At 33.2% G+C, this 21,345-nt stretch overlaps 1 protein-coding gene across 1 annotated transcript; it reads left to right on the forward strand.

Annotated features, from left to right (window-relative positions):
• The first annotated feature begins 17,177 nt into the window (after window positions 1-17,177).
• LOC148621384 (uncharacterized) lies at window positions 17,178-21,345 on the forward strand. Its single transcript, XM_088575671.1, has 2 exons — window positions 17,178-17,305; window positions 20,214-21,345. The coding sequence occupies exon 2, from the start codon at window positions 20,220-20,222 to the stop codon at window positions 21,207-21,209; it is 990 nt and encodes a 329-aa protein (XP_088431797.1). The 5' UTR covers window positions 17,178-17,305; window positions 20,214-20,219; the 3' UTR covers window positions 21,210-21,345.

Below are 21,345 nucleotides of genomic sequence, written 5' to 3' on the forward strand. Positions count from 1 at the left end.
CATTTTTCAATAATGTTGAAATTTTACGTAAACACTTTTCTTAACCAATAAAATTGTAATATGCAATGTCACTGATTTGAGCATCATTTATCAAAGTTGGAAATGTTGTTATTATCTATAATAAAATTTTATCTTATGTACTTTATTAACGTTTTTAACTAATAGTGTCCTTTTTACTTTTAAAGTATTTTTCTACACTTAAAAGGTAAAGTTTTCGTTGGGGTGATTATTGAAATAAATTAGATAGATAAAGTTCGAAAGTGGATTCAACTGTAATCGATCATCTGTACCAAAAGTACAATATCGTTATTTTTTAGATACATTTCCTTGTTTATATAGCAACATCTTGATTTGTTTTAATTTATCACTATATGTACTTATTTCTAGTCCATTATTTTTTTCCTTTTCAACCCATATATGAATTGTAAACTGCTCAATTGGAGTTTACATTGTACAAAATGTATCCATGTTAAACAGATTATTTGTATTATATTGATGTTAAGTATGGATAATAACACAATTATCGGTCTGATAAACTTAACCAATAGTCAATAAAGACAAAATTGTAAAAATGTCCTTATAACATATGGCAATATCGAAAAGCGGAAAATTGGAAACAGCCATAATAGTCCTGACCTTGTACAGGCATTTTTAATGGAAAATGGTGGGCTCAACAATTTCTCGTAATATCACGGTAATGATATGTTTATGAAGCATTTACATAGTTATAAGCAGGATTGGACATTGTATTATGTTTGCTGAATACAGCGTTACTGTCTATAGAGCAGGGATATGGTATTGATTGAAAAATGCAAAATTCAGGTTTTGATTTTTCTTTGAAATTTATTAGTCTGGTACATCACACCTGTGCTTAGTCATATCAGACTTCTTCTTTTGTTGTGTTATGTTTGTTTCGTTTATTTGATTTCTCGATACTTTTTTCTTTGTATTTGTATTTTCTTTGTAACATTGTTTTATTCTCTAGAGTAAAAATATGTCATTCAAATTTGATTATTAATTGTTTAAAAAGTGTTTCCCCGACTTTCAATGTAACTGTTTTGCAACTTTAGACTTGTGGAACAGGGTTATAATGCTACAAGATTGAAGTCATCACCACAGAAGTTTTATGGTCGTTATCATCAACTCGTGGATCGTTACGGTGTATCCATCCGCGCTTGAAAACTGGTTTGTTCACCGTGTCATAGTTCTCCTTTCCTCTTTCGTCTACCCCGGACTTGACTTTTTATGAGCAACTTGGCGGGTGTTTCTAGAAAAGCAGATGACACTTACTCTACCAGTGCATCTGATCCATGCTCCCATGTGGAGTCCGAGTTGCTCTATGCGTTTTTTACTTTGTATGTATTATTTTAGTTACTTTATGTTCTTTATTGTCCATATCGGTTTTCCTTGTATGGTCTTTGTCCCTGGATTACATTCGTTTGATTACCACTAGAACCTTGGTTCCCTTGATTACTCTTTGATACAAAGCGGAGCTCTCTTGTTTGGTTCCGGTAATGACTTGGATATTTTTAAGCATTTTAAACGATGTATTTAATGGTCTCGTTACATATGACCTAGTAATCGAACCGTTATATGCTACATTGGTTTAAGTATTATAATTTTGTAAAGTGTGTGATTTACATTCATATTACTCTTTTTCTACTTAATTTTCCAATTTTGTACTTTATATATATATTTTATATCATTTATAAGTCTTATTTCCATATTTCATTTATAGCTTAATGTCGTTGAATATTGATCTTAACTTGTATAACAAAATTTTCTATATAAACTGTGTTGATTAAAATATATTGTTGACTGTATGATTTCTTTATTGATATGTCGCAAAACTGGTTCTTAGTGTGTTTATGACGTAACAAGTTGAAAGCGTTTTTGGTATATATCCCTTCCCTATTTACCAAACATTTTATAAGTTTAAGTTTTTTTTTTTTTTTGTATTTTTGTATTTTTTTTTTTTTTGTTTTGTTTTGTTTTTTTTTTTTTTTGTAGACATGATATATTTATCAATGTCGTACTTTGCATTCGTTTTATAATTGCACATTTAAAAAATATCAATTTCTTTCTAATGTAGTTGGATTCACACTGTTCATCGTCTTATTGAAAGATAAATATGCCCATATTTCAATCCTCAGCTGGGCATGATCACGATGTATGTCCCACTAAATCCTTATCAGACACATTTTGTCTTTGTCGCTTACTCAATGATATCAGGGTCATCTAAACGCAATTTGTATCTACTTGTGACCAATGAGTAGCTCGAGATAACCCCATATTTAACCAGATCAGTATTCAGTAAATCGCAAACGTTTTTATTAGGAATTTCTCGTTTTTAAATATCAACATTAATCAGGGAAAGTTCGATCAGAGAAGCATTAAGTTGCAAAATTTACTTTGAAAGTACTTAAGTTCGTGGATACCAATTTTCGTGGATTCGGAAAGAAACACAAGTTTGGAGATTTTTGAATCGTAGATTTGAGGTTTTCATGATACACATCAATGGGATTCTCCTCTTCTATGGGAATAAAATTTCCTGGTTTGGCTTATCCACGAAAACAACGAAAATTATACCCGACGAACAATAGCACTTTCACAGTAGCTAGACAGCATACGGATGTTGAAATGCACGTAAAAATGTTTAAAGAGTTCATAAAAAAATTGCAAATATTAGTATACAATCTTTTTGGGTTGAATGATGATACTATGAAATACCTTTTCGTCGTAACACATTTAAACTGTTTAATTGTGGAATAGTCGCGTTAGTTCGTGGATTTTAAAAAGGAATTTAACATTACATAAGAGGCGTTACACAGAGAACCCCTTCTTCAGACATACTGAACGATATGAGAATCTAAATGTAATGCAGGTGTTATTAGTACTATTAAGTTTTACTTTTCTTCTGTTTCTTTTTGTGACACATATATATGTTTAAAGCAAACATGACTCAGATGTAATTATGTTATGTTTTAGAAGATGAATCTTTTTTAAGCTTTGTTTTCCTTGAAAAATTGGTCTTAAGCAATATAGTTAACTCGTTAACATGAAAAAACATTACAACTACATGTATACTTGATGTTATGATATGATGGACAGAAACGTATAGAACGTTTATGAAGAACAAATGTTTAACATAAACCAACAAGTTATTCCAAAATTACCTGCAGAAAAGAAAGGCAAAATGTTTGGTTCTCAGTTCAGATTACAGTGACAAGTCGTATAACACTATACATTGAGATGATCACATCGAATGGCGTACTATCTCCAGAAATGAGATGAGGAATGAAGTTTCAGTCTTTAACCATAAAGTTCGGATCAACATCAGAGAGTTTAATATCTTTTTCCAGAAGATTACTTATATCTTCAGTCCCAGTGTTTTACTATTATTTATTTTTTTACTTAATATTTCTTTCGAATCTTTAAAACTGAATTGAATGTAGTCTTGGCCATAACCACTTTTAATATTATAACTTTCTTTGAACTGATTTAGATATTGCACTAAAAAATGTCAGTCTTCATACAAAATACCATGACAGATATGATATTGATTTCCCTACTATTATTTTTTTCCATTCTTTCCCATTCTTACATGGTAATTGTCCTAAAGAACCCTTTTTCTATGTAATTTTACATTTCACAACTGGTCCATTTTCTTCGTATTTGTAGTAAAGTGTCAAATGAACGCAACATATTCCTAACAGAAAAACTTTTTTCACCAGGGATATTAATATCACAACATCTAAAAACATTTATTAATATTCTTTTTAGTTTTTTTTTTCTCTATGAAGAAAAGTTGGTACAAAAATGTACTCGCACTTGTAGGTTATCATTCAAAATGGTGATGCCTCATAGCTTTTTAAGTAGCACTCGGGCTGAGTATCATGCAAAATGTGATTCATGCGTAAAAAGCCTACACAGTTTTATTTTTGATATTTTGTTTGAACTGTCATAGTAAACAGAAATTAACATGCGGTTTTTCATATAACCCGTGCTCTTAGGAGATAACAATTATATAGAATGCACTATAGATTTCAAAGTTAAGGGAGATAACTCAGTAAATGGCACTCAAATACAATAGAATCTACTGGATTTTCAATGTGGATTGAATGAATAATTACACATTTCATAATATAGATCCTTAAAGCAACCTAATTACGAAAATAAAAATATGTAGTCTTTTTTGGGGTGTATCACATTTTTCAGATTTTGCATGATTCTTACAAAGACAGCTACTTAAGTAAATATAGCCTGTAAAGTACATTCAACTGGGCGAATAGATCTTTTAATAAAAGATACGAATTCAAGCTATTGTATATTTTTTGTTTTAAAAAATAGAGATACTCGACCCCTAATTGCAGCCCTACACGACTTTTTGTGAGTATTGCACTACAACAAATCTTACCTATCACTACTCCAAGTCCAATCCATTGGAATTGCAGTGACCGACATTATTATTAATGCTGGTATTTTTGATGGCTCTCAAGAACTGTGTGTGTGTGTGTGTGTGCGTGTGTGCGTGTGTGTGTTGATTCAGTTCATTTGAGGGGAAAGGTTAAGGCCTTATAAAACTTGTTTTAACCTAACGCAGATATGCTTTTGTCCACAGTCAAGTGATGTTGGTCATTAATGTGTCTTTGTGTCGTTATTTTACTATTAACTTTATTTCGAAAACGCGTTTTCGTTCTCTTACCGTTGCTTGAATTATGTTTGTTGTCTGGTGTTTCTAGAAACGCAGAGGACGCTTTCCCTACTTGTGCACCTGGTGCATGCTCCCAGTTTTCAGCAGATTTCGAGTTGCCCATTTGCTTTCTTTTGATTTTCGCTAGAACCTTGGTTTCCTTGATTACTTTTCAAATCTTACTTAAAGGCTTGTTGTGACCTTTTGGTGATCTCTGAGGTTATATATGTTGACGTTTTTGTTGTGTTTCTTGTTTCCACTATGGTAATCGTGACACACCACCTAAAATTACGATCGGAAAGCTGAATCAGCCTTGAACTCTGGCTGATTCATCGGTTGTAAAAACCCACCTTACATTAAAGCCAAACGATTTTCTAGATGTTTTCCAACATCATCACTCCCGTGTTTCAGATATTTCATATTCTCTATTCTAAAGTTTGAATCAAAATGACAAATTATTCTTCTTTCATAAACTAAAATATATATCATTAACTTGTGTTTATGTTTCCTTTAAGTGTCCTACGTAGGACATTATTAACAGTGCATTTATGTAGATATTAATGAAAAGAGGACTACGCCTATAACTAAATAGTTTACTATTACATTGTATATTTAGAATTCTTAACAAAATATTGTAGTTATCATTTCAATTTCTATGTTGTTTGTTTTTGTGTTTTGTGTTTTTTCTTTTTTGTTTGTTTTTTTTTTTCATCAAGTTTCTTTTGAAGTGTTATTTGCCACACCCCTTTTTTATTTTCGTCAACAGTAATGTCGTTATTATATACAAGTAAGAACACGTTATGTAATATAATACTAATGTAAAGTGTTAATTACAGTTGTATGGAGCAATAGTGTACAGTGGTACAACATTTCAGTAATGACTATAAAAATAATAATTCACTTAAATCCTTTTAAATTATACGTCTACTAAGGATTAAGTGTTGAATTCTGACTAAAAAACATCTATTTGTAGTATGTGTCGATAATTAAAAAAAAAACCTTCATGGACCAGAACATAATGTGAGTTTCATATTTTCTTTTTCAAAATACAATGAAGGCTTCTAAACCGAACCCCTCATAGACTTAAGAATTGGTTGTTTTGAAACAGTTGTTCGATTTAACAAGGTTACAAATATTTATATGGATATAAATAAACGCAAACTGTGTCTGGTTTAGAAACGTTTTCGGCTTTTCCAGGGATCGGTTTAGACAGGTTTCAATGTAATGAGTAGCAGGAAAGGTTTTAAGCGACCATTTGACGATCATACAGTCGCCTAAGGCTGTCCATAAGAATCGTTGTGAATCAGATGATAACAATGAGAAAACTTTATTTTAATGTAACCCAATTTATTGATGAAGTGTACAAGTATTTTTTTAAAATGTTATAGATTAATGAAAATTAAAGCAAATTAAAAATTTGCTTTTATTTTGAATTCTATACATCAAATTCTCCAAATCAAATGTGACAGTAACGTTTAAATTCAGCAAATATCTAAGTTGTATTAGACCGGAAATATTAAATTTCATAGTGAACGAAGTCCTCAAAACATTAACGGTAATCTATAAGAATTAAAAGTACTAAGAACCTGAATTCACTCTGATTTGACAGGACGTTACATCCTGCTTGCCGACACGTAACGATCCACGAGTTCATGATGACGACCATAAAACTTTTTGTAGTGATGACTTCAATCTTAAAGCAACATAGCACTGCACCAGAAGCCTATTTGTTAAAATTCTAGCGCGATACAAAAAGTCTGCGCAGTTACGGTAAACTATGGCATAACGTATAAGTTGTGATATGAACACCATACGCAGGTGCTGAAGGGATGTTGCCACAGATGAATGAAAGTTGACAATTTTGAATGAAAAATCATCACGTTCGTCGAAATGTTCGGTCAATACTTTTCCTTTACGATTGATTTCTTAGTGTAGGTCATGATATGAGTCTGATTTCAAAGTGTCTGTAGTATCCTTCATCTCAAGTTCTTTGGGGTAGATGCGATGTATCAAATCAAAAACAATTGGGATTGTTTAAAAATAATACATCATCTATATACCTAAAACTGAGATTAAAGGATCTAGCTACCGGATACTCTTTCTTTCGGATCAGATCAGCTATAAAATCAGCCTCATAAGAGTGAAGGAATAGGTCAGCAAGTAGAGGAGCACAATTTGTTCCCATTGGAATGCCGACCGTTTGTTGAAAAACGCTGGACAAATATAGTGTCGATTAAAAATTCCAGCATTTCATAAACATCTTCTTCTGTATATCTGGGAGATGATTTGGAATTATTTCTTACAAAGTATGAGGAATCTCTACCAAGAACTATATATTTGTATTTGTAAAGGAGAATTAAGCTTTTTGCCATTTCATTGGTAATTCAATCTAAGTTCGTTTGTTTTACAATAATTTGTAATTTGTCAGCCTAGACCTAAAGTAGTTCATCGATGAGGGTAAGAACAAAATAGATTTTACATCACAGGAGTAGTTGGTACTGCAATGGTAAGTGATTTTTATTAAATAAATTGTAGACCAACTCAGCCTTCTGAAGTTTACTATAAAACTCTTATCATTACAAGAAATGTTAAATATTGTAATTCATCAAGTATTTGCATTTCTGTCCCCTAATATTCCTTGAATAAATTATGAAATGAAAAATAGATATAGTTTGGAGACTTGTCTGTTAGCAGTTGATCCATATGTTCAGATATGAATCTAGCACTTGTCTTTCTTATTTATTTTGCCATAAAGTCCATAAATCCCATGAAGTTCAGCTGGATGTAATTTCCTTTCAGACTAAAACCAGGCTCTCTGTGCTTTTAAAGTTTCATCTCAAATTCGTGTTTATTACCTTTATGAGGACTTCATTCTCTATTGATCTGACGAAAGTGTTACTTTTTGGTAAAAGGACGTACATTTACGGTTTGAAAAAAAAACTTTAAAGACTCTGTTAATGTAAGTAAATAGAACACCACAAACAAATTTAACTAAATATGAGACAGAAAAAAAAGTTCGATACAAACATAGATGAAAGTAAAGTAATATTATTTATATAATGGTCCGAAGAATTCAAAAGTAACATTTCATTTGTATACTTAGCGCTCATGACGCTCTAAGACAAACATCACTAAAAATATCTTTCTTTGATTAGAAAAACAGAGGACGCTTACCCTACCGGTGCAGCCGGTCTATGCTCCCAGTTTTTTAGTAGAGTCCGAGTTTCTCATCATTTGCTTTTGTTACTTTGTATGTATGAGTTTAGTTACTTTATGTTCTTTGTTGTGTTTTCTGTTTTCCATGTCAGGTCTTTGTCCCAGGATTAGATTCTTTTGAATACCGCTATAACCTTGGTTCCCTTGATTACTCTTTGATACACAACATATAAATTAGACAATTATCGTGCTCATATAATGGTAAGTACATACTTGTATCAATGACTAGACACATTTTGCAATAATGCACTTAAAAGTTTAAAGCTGTCACAGAAAAAAACAGGATCTATATGTTATTCGATTCCAGTTTTAAAATATTCATTAATAAAACTTATATTGGTAAATACTTTCACATATACAATACACACACAGGTTTGTTTGTTTGTGGTTTTTTTTCTTCAGTTGTTGTTATCAGTAAATACGTGGGTGTGTTATAAAATTGTTCAATGAAAATAAAGAGATCATGAATAGAACGAGGAACCGGGTATTCATAATTCTGAACAACATCTTGACCATGAAAAAGATAAATAAAAAAAAAGAAAACAACATGTATGACGCAAATTCTGCATTAGACACCAGATGTACCGGTAGAGTCTGCATTTCTAGAAACACATTAAATACAACATTCTAACCAAATATGTTCTGTTGTTGGGGAACAAAGCTCTCCCTCTGTTTACTACTGTAGACGTGTTTTATCTGCTTGAACCAAGAATTCTGGTAATTTGATAATCTGATTTACGGACTGTATTCTGTTGCTTCTCGTTACATTAAAACATAAAATTTTGTTATAACCATTCTTATAATCGTACATACATGATATGCAAACATAACAATTAACCTGTTATTTGATTGGAGAATGGTTTCACACTTGCATACTTAAAAATGTCTAGTGAAAAAAACTACGCAATGAAAGAAACTTACATGTCATTTATTAATATCATTTTATTTCACTTCAGTGGCGAGATTACTTTAAACTACATTATTTTTGCAAACAATTTATGTTTGCTAACTTCCGATCAAGAAAATCCACGATTAATTTGATTATAAATCGCAGTAAATAAATCTCTTCCTTACAGAACAAAAACTGTGGAATAGTCATGAAAATGAATGAAACTTATAACTCATAGACGGAAATAAGTATCCGGTAAATTTCACATCTATAGGATTTTGAAAAAAAAAATTCTTCAAATATCAAATATTCATCAGAAATTATTATTATTATTATTATTATTTTACAAACGCATTTCTAACATCATACACCATTTGCCGAAAAAATCATCATATGATAAAAAACGTTTTCCATTCAAGCAATAACTTGAGTTGATATATTGCGATATTTAAATATCACGTATTATGAAATATGTAGATAAGCATTTTTTTAAAGTATACTGAAAAATATATGTGTAAGAGAATTTTATTTTTTACCAGAATCATTACCCACATAGTTTACTGTTGAAAATTTTGAGTTGTCTTGCTGAATGGCACGAGAACGTTCGTTCCAAATCTATTCAAATTCATATTAATTCAAGGTTAACAGGGATTAGCTCCAAAACACCTAGATCTTTATTTCATTTAATGCAATAAGTCACGCCTCTTTTATGTCCACTACAAAATCTATCCGTAAACGCAATGAATCGACTATAGAAGATTCATAGGTAAAAAGAGGAATGTTGATGAAATGACGGAAAACTCTGTGCAGATCCAAGCTAATGCCTCTGATTTACAAAATTTTGAAGGAATATGAATAATTGCCGAATACGCAGAAAAAAATGAATTGTTAACAAGACATCTTAAACATGGCGGTAGGTTACAAAAGGGGTGCGATTAACCTTAAGGTTGACAAAAATGCAAGATTTAAGTCAACCGTCACCTCTTTTGGAACTATCGTTTTTAAACCGGTCGTTCGAAATAGACAAATTAGCTCAGATTAAGTCAGATGCTCCATCAAGTGACATTTATTTTATCGAAGTCTCTTTAACGTCTACGTTCACAACTTCAGATGACGACAAAGAGATAGATTCGCAGATGTGCTATATTAACAAATGGGAACGTAATTTATGCCAGCAAGATAAATCTTTGGGCAAGTATGAATGGCGCCATTGGCGAAAAGAAAATTTCAACAGGATATGGGCCAAATGGTGTCACAGTCGTTATCAAAATAATTGTTGCTGTCTCAATAGACCTGGGAGTTGAACTCATCAATATAAAATCTGTTGAAAATTTGGCGATATCTTATTTGCAATGGTGGAAAATTGCTTTGTTTCGATGGTGGTAAGGGCGGTTTTATTTTTTCGTTAAAGTATCAACTAATGCCAAACTATACGAAAAAGACAATGACTTTTCATTCCGAATTCTGTGGCAACATTACTTCAGAACCTGCGTATGAAGTTTTCATATCATAACTCAACGTTATGCCAGAGCTTAGTGTAATTGCGCAGACTTTTTGTATCGCGCTAGACTTCTAATAATTAGACTTCTGGAACAGGGTTTTGTTGTTACAAGATTAAAGTCATCACCACAGAAGTTTTATGGTCGTCATCATGAACTCGTGGTTCGTTACGGTGTATCCATTTCCACCATGAAAGCTGATTTGCTCAACATGTCATAGTTTTCCTATCCTCTTTCGTCTATCCTGAACATGACTTTTTATGAACAACTTGACAGGTGTTTTTAGAGCAGCAGAGGGCGCTAACCTTACCGGTGTACTCGGTCCATGCTCCCAGTTTTTATTGTAGTCCGAGTTGCTCATTAATTTTTATTACCTTGTATGTATTACTTTGGTTATTTTTTGTTCTTTGTTATTTGTGTGTATGTTTTCCATGTCTGGTATTTGTCCCTGTATTACCTTCCGCTAGAATCTTGGTTTCCTTGATTACTTTTGAATAAACTGTTGATCCACTACACAGAAGATCAGAAATAATGGCAATTTGAATGATGCATGTAGAAATATGAAGGAAGGAAATTCATTCAAATGTTTCATAATTAAAACAGAAACTATGAATGTCTTCAATCATGTTTTCCAGGGTTCAGATTGTTATGTTTGTCTTATTTGTACAACCAAATTCAATTCACTCGTTTAACTGAAACCGCTTCTTCATTATTTCCTTAAAATTTATATTCTTTTTCCCGCCCTATGCTTTTCGATCATTGCGTTTTACTGGTATCCATATGTACATCTGTCCAATAATTTCGTTGCATGGAATAGCAATCAAGGGAACCATGATTCGAGAAGAAATAAAAAAAAACATATTTCAAGAACTAGACAGAGAAAGCACATACACACAACAAAGAAATACAATAAGCAAAATAACACGTACCATAAAATAGATGTGATTTAGCCATACAGACGCCACTTAAAAACCGGGAGCATGGGCCAAGGGTACCGGTAGGAGATAATACACAACACTTGAAAGTTTTAGCGTGAGTTTGTTTTTACCTTGGATGTAAATCAATCACCTGGTGTTGTAACGTTGTTTTAGTCCGTTTTAAGGTTTGTAAACGTATTTTTTTGTCGTGTAATTTTTTACAACACTTCATTGGAACTTTGATATTTGGTGTAAAGAGTAATCAAGGGAACCAAGGTTATAGCGGTAATCAAAAGAATCCAGGGACAAAGACCAGACATGGAAAACAGACATACACAACAAAGAACATATAGTAACTAAAATCGTACATACAAAATAACAAAAGCAAATGAGCAACTCGGACTCCACTAAAAACTGGAAGCATGGACCAGGTGCAACGGTAAGGTAAGCCTTCGTTAGATTCGTCAAACCTTAGCGGAGAAATTTGCACCTTTTAATTAAAAAAATGTAAGAAAGTCTTTGAGTCAGGTATGCAAATTGTTTTGTGAGTTGTTGAACTCCTCCTGTTAATTATGCATTTTCAATGTTAGACATTTAATGCATCTGTATCCATCGGGCAGAGTTCCTGATGTTTTTACTAAGGTTTATTATACAGCCACGTGTACGAATTTGATGAAATGTTGCAAGTGCAAAAAAACTCAACTTCATAAAAATCGAAATTCCTTTCAGAGATCACCAAAATACGCATAATGACCAAGATGTCCTGACTGGATTTAAATATCAGTCGTGCAAATCATAAAAAAACATTTTGTCATGTTGTTAGTACACTAAATATTCTATGGACATTGTATTTCTTAAAACACATTCAACATTTGTTAGAAAAAAAATGTGGCACCATTAATTGTTCTGAGATAACCCGGCAAAAAAAGAGACTTAATACTTTTGACTAATCATTCCTAAAAGAAGGATCATGATGATATTTGGTATGTATTTATCATAATTTCAATTGATTCAATAACTCTGTAATTTGTATCTGTACATTAAGGTAATGTATACAGGATTTATTTGAAAAAGTTATTTAAAATGAAATTTCCATACAAACGTTTATAAATATTATCGTTAAGATCCCTGGTTCTAACTTTGATCTGTACTTACAAAAACTTCTAAAATTAAACAACTTGTAACAGAAATAATCTAATCCACACCAACGCGTAGGTTTTCCAAATAAACGCGAACCTTTCAAAACACTTTTATTGAAAATATAATATTATTGCTTGTATAAGTAAATATAAAACTAGTGTACTAACACTCTCACACGAATGTAAATTTACAGACGAATACATGTAATGACCTAAATAGGCATTTCAAAGTTCTTGTTTCTTTTGAAATAGCAAAATTCTAAGCCCGTAGTTTCATCAAGCTTCAAAATCCAACATTTTAACAGGCTAACTACATTGTCTACATGCAGGTTAATGAGATTTCTTTGAACTGCGTAATCGCTAAGTATAATTTTTAAAAAGCTTTCAATACAATTTGTTTGAATATTATTACTTTATCTCTTTTTTAATTTTTGATTTCATATTTTGAACTTTGCTCATTAGTTTCGCTCGCAATGTTGACCTTTTCGTCTTGATTATACAGTTTAATATTCATTCTGACAGGAACCTTGTATTTTAAACCACATATTCAATACGGTGCATCTGTATTCAACTTAGTTTTAGCAATGTGGAGTTGGTTACCTATTCGACATTTATTTGACATTTGGGCACGACTTTTGTCCCCCCCCCCTTAACTCGAAGTGTACCAAACAGCCACTAAATAGGTGTTGTAGTACTTGAATAGGGCAACAATTGACAGCGAATCGATACTCGACTCCTAGAGATTGGAATCGCTCACCGGGGCTCAAAAGTTGGCGTTCGGGGCCGTTTTGACACAAAACTTCTAATTTATATTTGCAACGACTTTTACCCCCCCCCCCAGGTTTCCCCCAAAATGAAATTGTATTAAGCAGCCACTATATAGGGGTTGTAGTACTCGAAAAGGGCAACAATCGATAAGTAACCGATACTCGATTCCTCGAGATTGAAACCGCTCACCGTGCTCAAATTTTGAACGTTGGTAGTGAAGGAGTCGTTTACATTGATCTATCATATGATACAACTAGTACCGTTATCCATGATGATTCAACAAGTCCCTTTAACTACTGTGTTGCAAATCAAGATTACATTTACCGTACAAGTTTCAATATCAATGGGTGTATTGTTATAACTGGAAAGGTGAAAAGCAATGGATTGACATTTTCATATGGCATCTGTATTCACAACTCTTCATATCTGTGTCTGGCGGTTTTTAACTCGAACTCCGTTGTAGAAGTACAGCAGGATGGAAAGCCGTCACGAACCGTTTTAACAAAAGATAACAAACTTAGCCACCCACTTGCTATCAACTTTCATAGTAAATGGAACAAATTATTAGTAGCAAACTGCAATGGACCTTTCTTTCTTTTCAAATAATTAGCGTCTGTAAAGTTTTATACAAACTGCATTCGATGTCAAAATAGAAGCTCAAGTTAAAAGAGTAATTATTCATCCTAACAAATATATTATTTAAGATAACTAAGAGGTGGATGGCTCATCAAGATAATAACTGCTCCTTCTTCACGATTACGGAAATTTGAGGGTCTGTGCCCACTATTGATAAACCCGTTATACTCGGTAGTTTGTTAAAATATCAACCGAATCAATCGTCTAACAGAATGTTATTGCCTCTCAGCCCCCAATCATTTCCCAAGATATTATGTTCCTATACATAAGCACATTGTAGGAACGGAGGTGTACGTTTTTATATCCCACATTTTGTTCACAGCAAATATATTTCGTACAGTCAATATAGTCTTGGGTTACCGTAGATACTGTTTAATACTGGTAATTACTCAGGATTCGTGTATACTTCCGAAATGCAAATTATATTACAATAAGTAAAATACAAGTATATAATTATGATCTTTCAAAATGAATGTAGGAAAACAAGTATAAGTTGCAGAGCATGTTAAATATTCTGAAAAATAAAAATCACTTTGTTCCTTTCAAAAAAAAATATAGGGCTAATATAGAAAAAATGTATTTTTCTGGCAAAAATAAATGATTAAAAGGATTTTCAAATACATAAGGATTTTATGGGAAATAAAGGAAGTACAGAACTGCTTTAAAGCCTGATCAGACACATCTCCACGAAATCGTTTTATCATTATTATACAGTAAGATCTGAACTGAATATACGTGTGTTGGAATAACAAGAAATACAAAGTCAAACTTCATTAGAAGTCGGTGTTGAGTGGTAATTCATGTTCGTTGCATTTTACTTTAGTAGATTTATAACTCAGTTTTACCCAAATGATATTGAAAACATTGTCTTAATTTCTTAATTAACTGCCCCTGATGAGGGGTGGGTCCCGGATTTCAGGTTTGGGGGGTCGTAAATAGAATATAAATAAAAATATATAAGGGGGCTATTTGATTTGTGAGAAATCAAGATTTCATGCCGAAAAGCGTACGCACGGCAGGCATGCCTTAACTTGCATCCGCGTCTGCTTATAGTACACATAGTCAAATTACACTGTCGAAGTGATGAATTATTTAATACCAAAGCCTGATACTTACAGAAACTGTCAGTTATGGGATGTTCGGATATCGACGGTATTATATCGTTATCCATGCATGTCAATTAAATCAAAACATATAGGGTACAGTGGTTTTAAATATACAGCGTACAGTGGTTTTAAATATACAGCGTACGGTCATTAAGCATGGGTGTCTTAATAAATTTCATGAAAACACAAAAGTGTTTACTATTAGACATTTGTTTGAATTAAGAATAATAATTACAAACTGGAAACATACTTAAAGCTGCTTTATGGAAGAAGGTGTTAAGTTGTAGTATTAATGTTTTTGTCCGTGTTTTTATATGTCAGAATCAAAATGTTAATGTAGAGAAAATTCTCCCTAGAATTTCAGAAAAAAATGTAATCTAGGGACATAGACCCGACATGGAAAACAGGCACACACAACAAAGAACATAAAATAATTAAAATAATACGTACAAAGAAACAAAAGTAAGTGAGCAACTCTATGCTTTTATAGAAACACCTACGTATGAGTACTCCATACGCAGGTGCTGAACGGATGTTGCCACAGAGGAAAGGAAATTGACAATACAGAATGAAAAGTCATCGCGTTTGTCGTATAATTTAGTCCAAGCCTAGGAGTAGGTCAACCACACTGGACAAGTACATTGTCTATCAAAAGTGCCAGCCTTTTGATAACATCTTCTTCGATATATTGGGAAGAGTATTGGGAATCGCTTTTCATAAATTATGAGGAATCTCTGTCAAATACTGCGTATAATTTTAACTGAGTATGGGGGAATTGAAGTATAAAGGGTTGAAAAATCATAGGTTTTATATTTTCTGCTGATCTTGAATTGAGGGTTTCCAGAAGATCCAGCTATGTAGCGTTGTTTGTATAAATTCTTGTCGTGTTAAGGAATTTAGTTCATTGACGTTAGATCACAATCATCGTCTTTGTAGAGAGACCAAATGAGGATTGCACATCAAAAAACGAAAGTCCGCATAACAAATGGCAAAATCAAGGTAAAACCCTTAGAAATCATTGGAACGTTTGTATTCAGCATTTTACATCAATGTCATGTAAGCATCAAGGTAACTTAGACTGATTTCATTCTGCGTAAAATAAAAGCTTGATAGGCTTTGGTGAAATTGAATATGATACAAACATATCACTGACTTCATGAGTTATGTCCCTTACCGTAAGTCTACCTCCTTAATACAGGCATTTATATAGGTCTTGAACTTATCTTGCCAAGCTGCTAAATGATATCAAAGTTGTCTTGTTTGTTGGAAACACACTCATGTCAAGTTTCTATTCATTTTGTGTCGTATCAATGTCGTCCTGTTTGAATATATTTACATATACTTTATTTCCTCTTATGCAGAGATTTTCACATGAATAATGAAAGAGAAAAGCAATAATTATTATATGAATTACATAATAATGTACTTATTATTAGAAAAAATTAAGGGAAGTGAATCGCTGAAAGTTACACAGCAGGTGGTCAACAATGTCCTTCATGGAAAGTTTTGTACATTCTGAAGGTATATTATACGCAAATTTTACTGAAAAAGTCAAATTCATCACTTTCTAGTTCGAAATCAGTATTGCAGGATAAGATAGTAACAGTAAAGTTAATAGGTGCTAGACTGTCTAGGTATACGCTAAACTGAATTGGATTAATGTTAATAATGTCTTTCCAAAGATCATCAAGTTCGTCTTTCAATGTACTACATGAGACTAAGATGTGCCCCACGATATTTGTCCCACATCGATCACATAGTGATATATTATCGTCTTGTTTAATAACCGAACATAAGTCAATAACATATTTAGCTGCTTCTCGTAGTTCTGGGTAAAGTTTAGATGCTAAGTTTCTGCACATTTTGTGTCGTATCAAAGTTAGGTCCTACGTTTCTCTAAAACATCTTCATTCAGTTTGCACTCCAGAAAGACTTGATTGCACATCTATCATCTGAAAATTAAATAGACTTTTAAATTATAATTCCGTAACTACATTTTGTAACTAACAATTAACATAGCTGAAGTTGTATCTACTACCTTCTTATGTACTTTAAATTTTGTACCCAATCAACAATTTGTCTGACTGAAAAGTCTGATGTTGTCAATTTCAGTATATGTTTGAAAGTGACTTTTTTAGCTTTCATACTATATACTGTCAGCAAACATGTATTTGATATTTGCAAATGTCAAAAGATGAAATGACAATATAGCACTGATGTTGCAAAGCTTTTAGCAACTATTATTTTTAATTTTTTAATTTAAAATCATTAACTAAATGATCAAATTTGTAAAAGCGCGCCTCGAAACTAGTACGTTTGATTATCATATTATATCTTCTGAAAGAAGAGTTCACCATTTCCGAAGAGATTATTAAAGCCTTCGAGGACCATCGAAAAATATCTCAAGATTTTTCGCCGTATATTAGAAGAAAAGTTTTAATTGTAAGTATCATTGTGCTTGTAAATGCATTTCTTTACCTGTCCAACATAAACGCACAGATCATTGTGCTTGTAAATGCATTTCTTTACCTGTCCAACATAAATGCACAGGTTTTGTACGCTTCTGTTATAATTTTTTTTTATGGGAAACAGCGGGGTAATATCTCGGTGAACGATGGAACAGTCGTATTTCTCAAGTTTTAACAAAATCACTAATAAACTCAATTCAATTGATAGGCTTGATTTGTTGCATATGATATCATTAGAAGTTTACGTTTTTAAATGGTGGCCTATCACACAGCTGTCAACACTCGGTCGATCGTCCTAAAAATAGACGGTTGAACGTTATGCGAGTGGAGATAACTAGATAATAAATTACAATGTGCATTACTGTTTGTATTGTTCTAATAATTTGTGAATTTGTGTCTATGTTTTTTTAAGGCAGCAACCATTTGATTCTTGGGACAGCTTGATTTAATTTTTTTTAAAATTTAAAACAATTAAATTTGTTTTTCCTCTCCAGTGATTAGTCAAATTATTTTTGCCACATCTTCCAGAAACAAACTTTTTTCCCCAAAAAAAATCCATAGCACTTCCCCCCGAAAATTAAATGGTTGCTGCCAAATTTGCTAGTTCTTGCTGAATTCGGGTTTCTAAGAGGAGAAGTCCCAAGTTGTACACTTCGATGGTAAAGGAAAAATATTGACCAAACTATACGACAAACGCGATGACTTTATTCCGTAATGTAATTACCTTTCATCTGTAGCAACATCCCTTCAGCACTTGTATATAGCGTTTTCAATCATAACTCACATGTTCTGCCAGAGCTTGCCGTAACTACGAAGACTTTTTGTTCCGCGCTAGACTTCTTACAATCAGGCTTAGACTGGAACAGGGTTTTTTTACAAGAATTAATCGTCATTATAAAGATTTTATGGTCGTCTTTATAATCTCGTTGATCGTTATGGTTTATTCATCTGCATCACGAGAACCAATTTGTTCAACGTGTCATAGTTTTCATTTTCCTGTTTCGTCTATCCCGGGCTTGATTTTTTAGCAAATCAGCGGTTGATTCAAGAAAAGAAGAGGACGCTTACCCTACTGGTGCACCTGATCCATTCTCCTAGTTTTAGTGGAGTCCGAGTTGCTCATTTACTTATGTTACTTTGTATTTTTTTTTGTTATTTTGTGTTGTTTGTGTCTGTTTTACGTGCCTGGTCTGTGTCCCTGGATTACATTCTTTTGATTTCCGCTAGAATCTTGGTTCCCTTGACTACTCTTTGACGAATAAAATAATCCAAAAAATGTGAGGCCACAAAAACGGGAAGAATATCTATGATTGATTTGATTCGTTCGACAAATTGGAATACGACACTCAAATGCGGTCTATCCGGTCATGGTGACGTAGAACTTTTGTAATGCCGACCTTAGTTTATTAGCAGTTTATTCTAATCACGGTATCTTTTAAGGATGTCGAACCGTATCAAGAAAATCGGTCACAAGTCTCTTCTTTCGTTAATTACTAGATGAAGATGAAGATAAAGATAAGAGGAAGACTTCTGTTTGTCCATAATTTTCTTAAAAGCAAGGTCGTTTTGGTAGATGATATAAAAACAGTGACCTAATCTAGGGAAATATAATGTAATCGTCTATATAGCGGAAGCTTAATTTCAAGAACTGTGCAAACTTGCCTTCCCTTTTTGGAATAAATTGAAGATGGAGTCTGGTAAAATTTGCATTTCGTTGGAATTTATACATGTACACTCCTTGAAACGTTCACGTTTCCCATTTTAGCTTTCATGTATCGGTTATCGTTCGTTTACACATCGTTTTGCGTTCGTTTAGACGCACGATAGAAGCGTTCGTTTATTTTTGTACACTCATTATTTCCTTTATTGGACGTGTATTTCCTTGTTATTATTATTATTTTTTTTTTTTTGTATTTTTATTCTATTTTTGATTTTTACTTTCTTCATTAATATTTGTTAATATTATGTTTTATCGTTCGTTTATCATGCGTTTAAACGCACGCTGGGACGTTCGTTTATCGTGCGTTTAAACGCACAATAGGAGCGTTCGTTTAAATGCACGATAGAAACGTTCATTTATCGCGCGTTTGGTGAGCTTTTATAATTAGCGTGCGTTTAGGTAACATGCGTGCGTGAAATTTAAACGTCTCAAGCAGAGTAACAGCATTCTAAGATACTTTGCTTCAACTAGTAAATTGTATGTGTAATTAGGGCCACTCTACGAAAAGTGATCACTCTGTCCGTCACAAATTCGTGTCCGAGCTGTACCTTTTGGTCTTTTGATGTAGGCTTTTGATGTTTGGCATATAGGTACATGTATAATTGTAGATTGCTTTAAATTACGCGTCCCACGGGTATTGGCATATGACCTTGAACTGTGACCTCAATGTCGAACTCCTGTTTTCAGTAACAAACTAGTGTCCAGACTGTAACTTTTTTGTCTTTCGATGTGGTATTTTGATATTTGGCACGTGGGTTGATCTCCTAAGGACAATACGTCGCAAAAATGGATAGTGGGATATGACCTTGACGTTTGACATCAAGGTCAAATTCTTGTTTTCAGTGACAAACTCGTAAAGATGCTGTGTAGTGTACCATGAATGGCTTGTAACCTTGAAGTTTGTCCTTAGATCAAATGTCTTTTTTTTTGTTGACAAACTCTAGTAAATTCTATGTCTTTTGGGCTTTTGATACTAGATACTAAAGACAGTGTGTTGTGTTCAATGATAGTGGCCTCTGATGTGGGTAGATCAACTAAATCCATTCCGTATACATGGCTTAATTGCCACGGCATACCCACATAGATGGAATTCCATCTCAATGGTTCTAGTTAAAGAATCTGGTAACAATGACATGTTTATGCTTTAATTTATTTATTTCAGGGCAATATGGCCACTGGTATACATGATGTACAGTGTGGGTTGTGTCGTTCAAGAAACGTTTCTGAGCGTGCAGAGTTTTGGTGCTTCGAATGCGAGGAAGGTATTTGTAATGAATGTCATGTCAATTTCCACGCCATTGCCAAGGCAATGCGCAACCACAGGGCTATTGACATTGAGGAATATAAAAAGATACCTGATTGGGTTTTGAATATACATTTAAAGTGCCAAGAACATGGTTTTGACTACACCAGTTTCTGTGGTAGTCACAACTGCCCATGTTGTCTAGCGTGCATGTTAAATTCACATAAAGAATGCTCTGATGTCAGCTTACTTCAGCAAACCATCAAATCATCAAAAGATTCAGAAATGATGAATGCTACCCAACACAACCTCACAGATTTAAAATCCATCATTACAAACATGATTGAAGATCGCCAAGATAACTTAAAGGTTGTCTGCGACCAGCGAAGTCATTTTGAAACCAAGATTAAGGAGTTCCGCCAAGAAATAAACAATCACTTAACTTGTCTTGAAGAGGAATGTCTTAATAATCTTAATGCAGCCGAGGAATCCATTCGAAAAAGCATAAAATTACTCACTGATGTATTAGAGAAGGAATTGAGACGTGTTGAAGAAATGACAGAGGATTCTGTGCTGATTAAAAAGCATGCTTCTGATTTGCAAAGCTTTTTAGGAATACGAAAGATAGCCGAAGACGCAGCAAAGATAGAATCGTCAACACGAAATCTTCAACAAGACGGTAGTTTACAGAGAAGTACACTAAAATTCGAAGTTGATGATAAAATTACAAATTTTAAGACAATCATCACCACATTTGGGACTATCGAAACTGAAAAGAAGCCTCCCTCTTTTAATCAGTCGTTCGAGGAAGACAAGCACGCTCAGATTACGTGGACTGCTCCTCAGTCGACAGCTGGCATCAATGATATCGAACTATCTTTGCTTTATTATCAAACGGAAGAGTTATTTATGTAAGTAAAACAAACGGTTTGGTCATTTTGAATGGTGCCATTGTTGACAAGAAAATTTCAACATCACATCCTCCAAACGATGTCGCGGTTGTCAGCGAAAAAATTGTTGCCGTCTCAGTTGACATGGGAGTTGAACTCAT

The sequence above is a fragment of the Perna viridis genome, chromosome 3 (genome assembly GCF_037379345.1).
Source record: "Perna viridis isolate PV_CMFRI_1.1 ecotype Kerala chromosome 3, ASM3737934v1, whole genome shotgun sequence".
Classification (NCBI taxonomy): domain Eukaryota; kingdom Metazoa; phylum Mollusca; class Bivalvia; order Mytilida; family Mytilidae; genus Perna; species Perna viridis.

Coding starts and splice junctions, on each gene's coding strand:
- LOC148621384 (XM_088575671.1), top strand. CDS start 20,220: ATGGCCACTGGTATACATGATGTACAGTGTGGGTTGTGTCGTTCAAGA.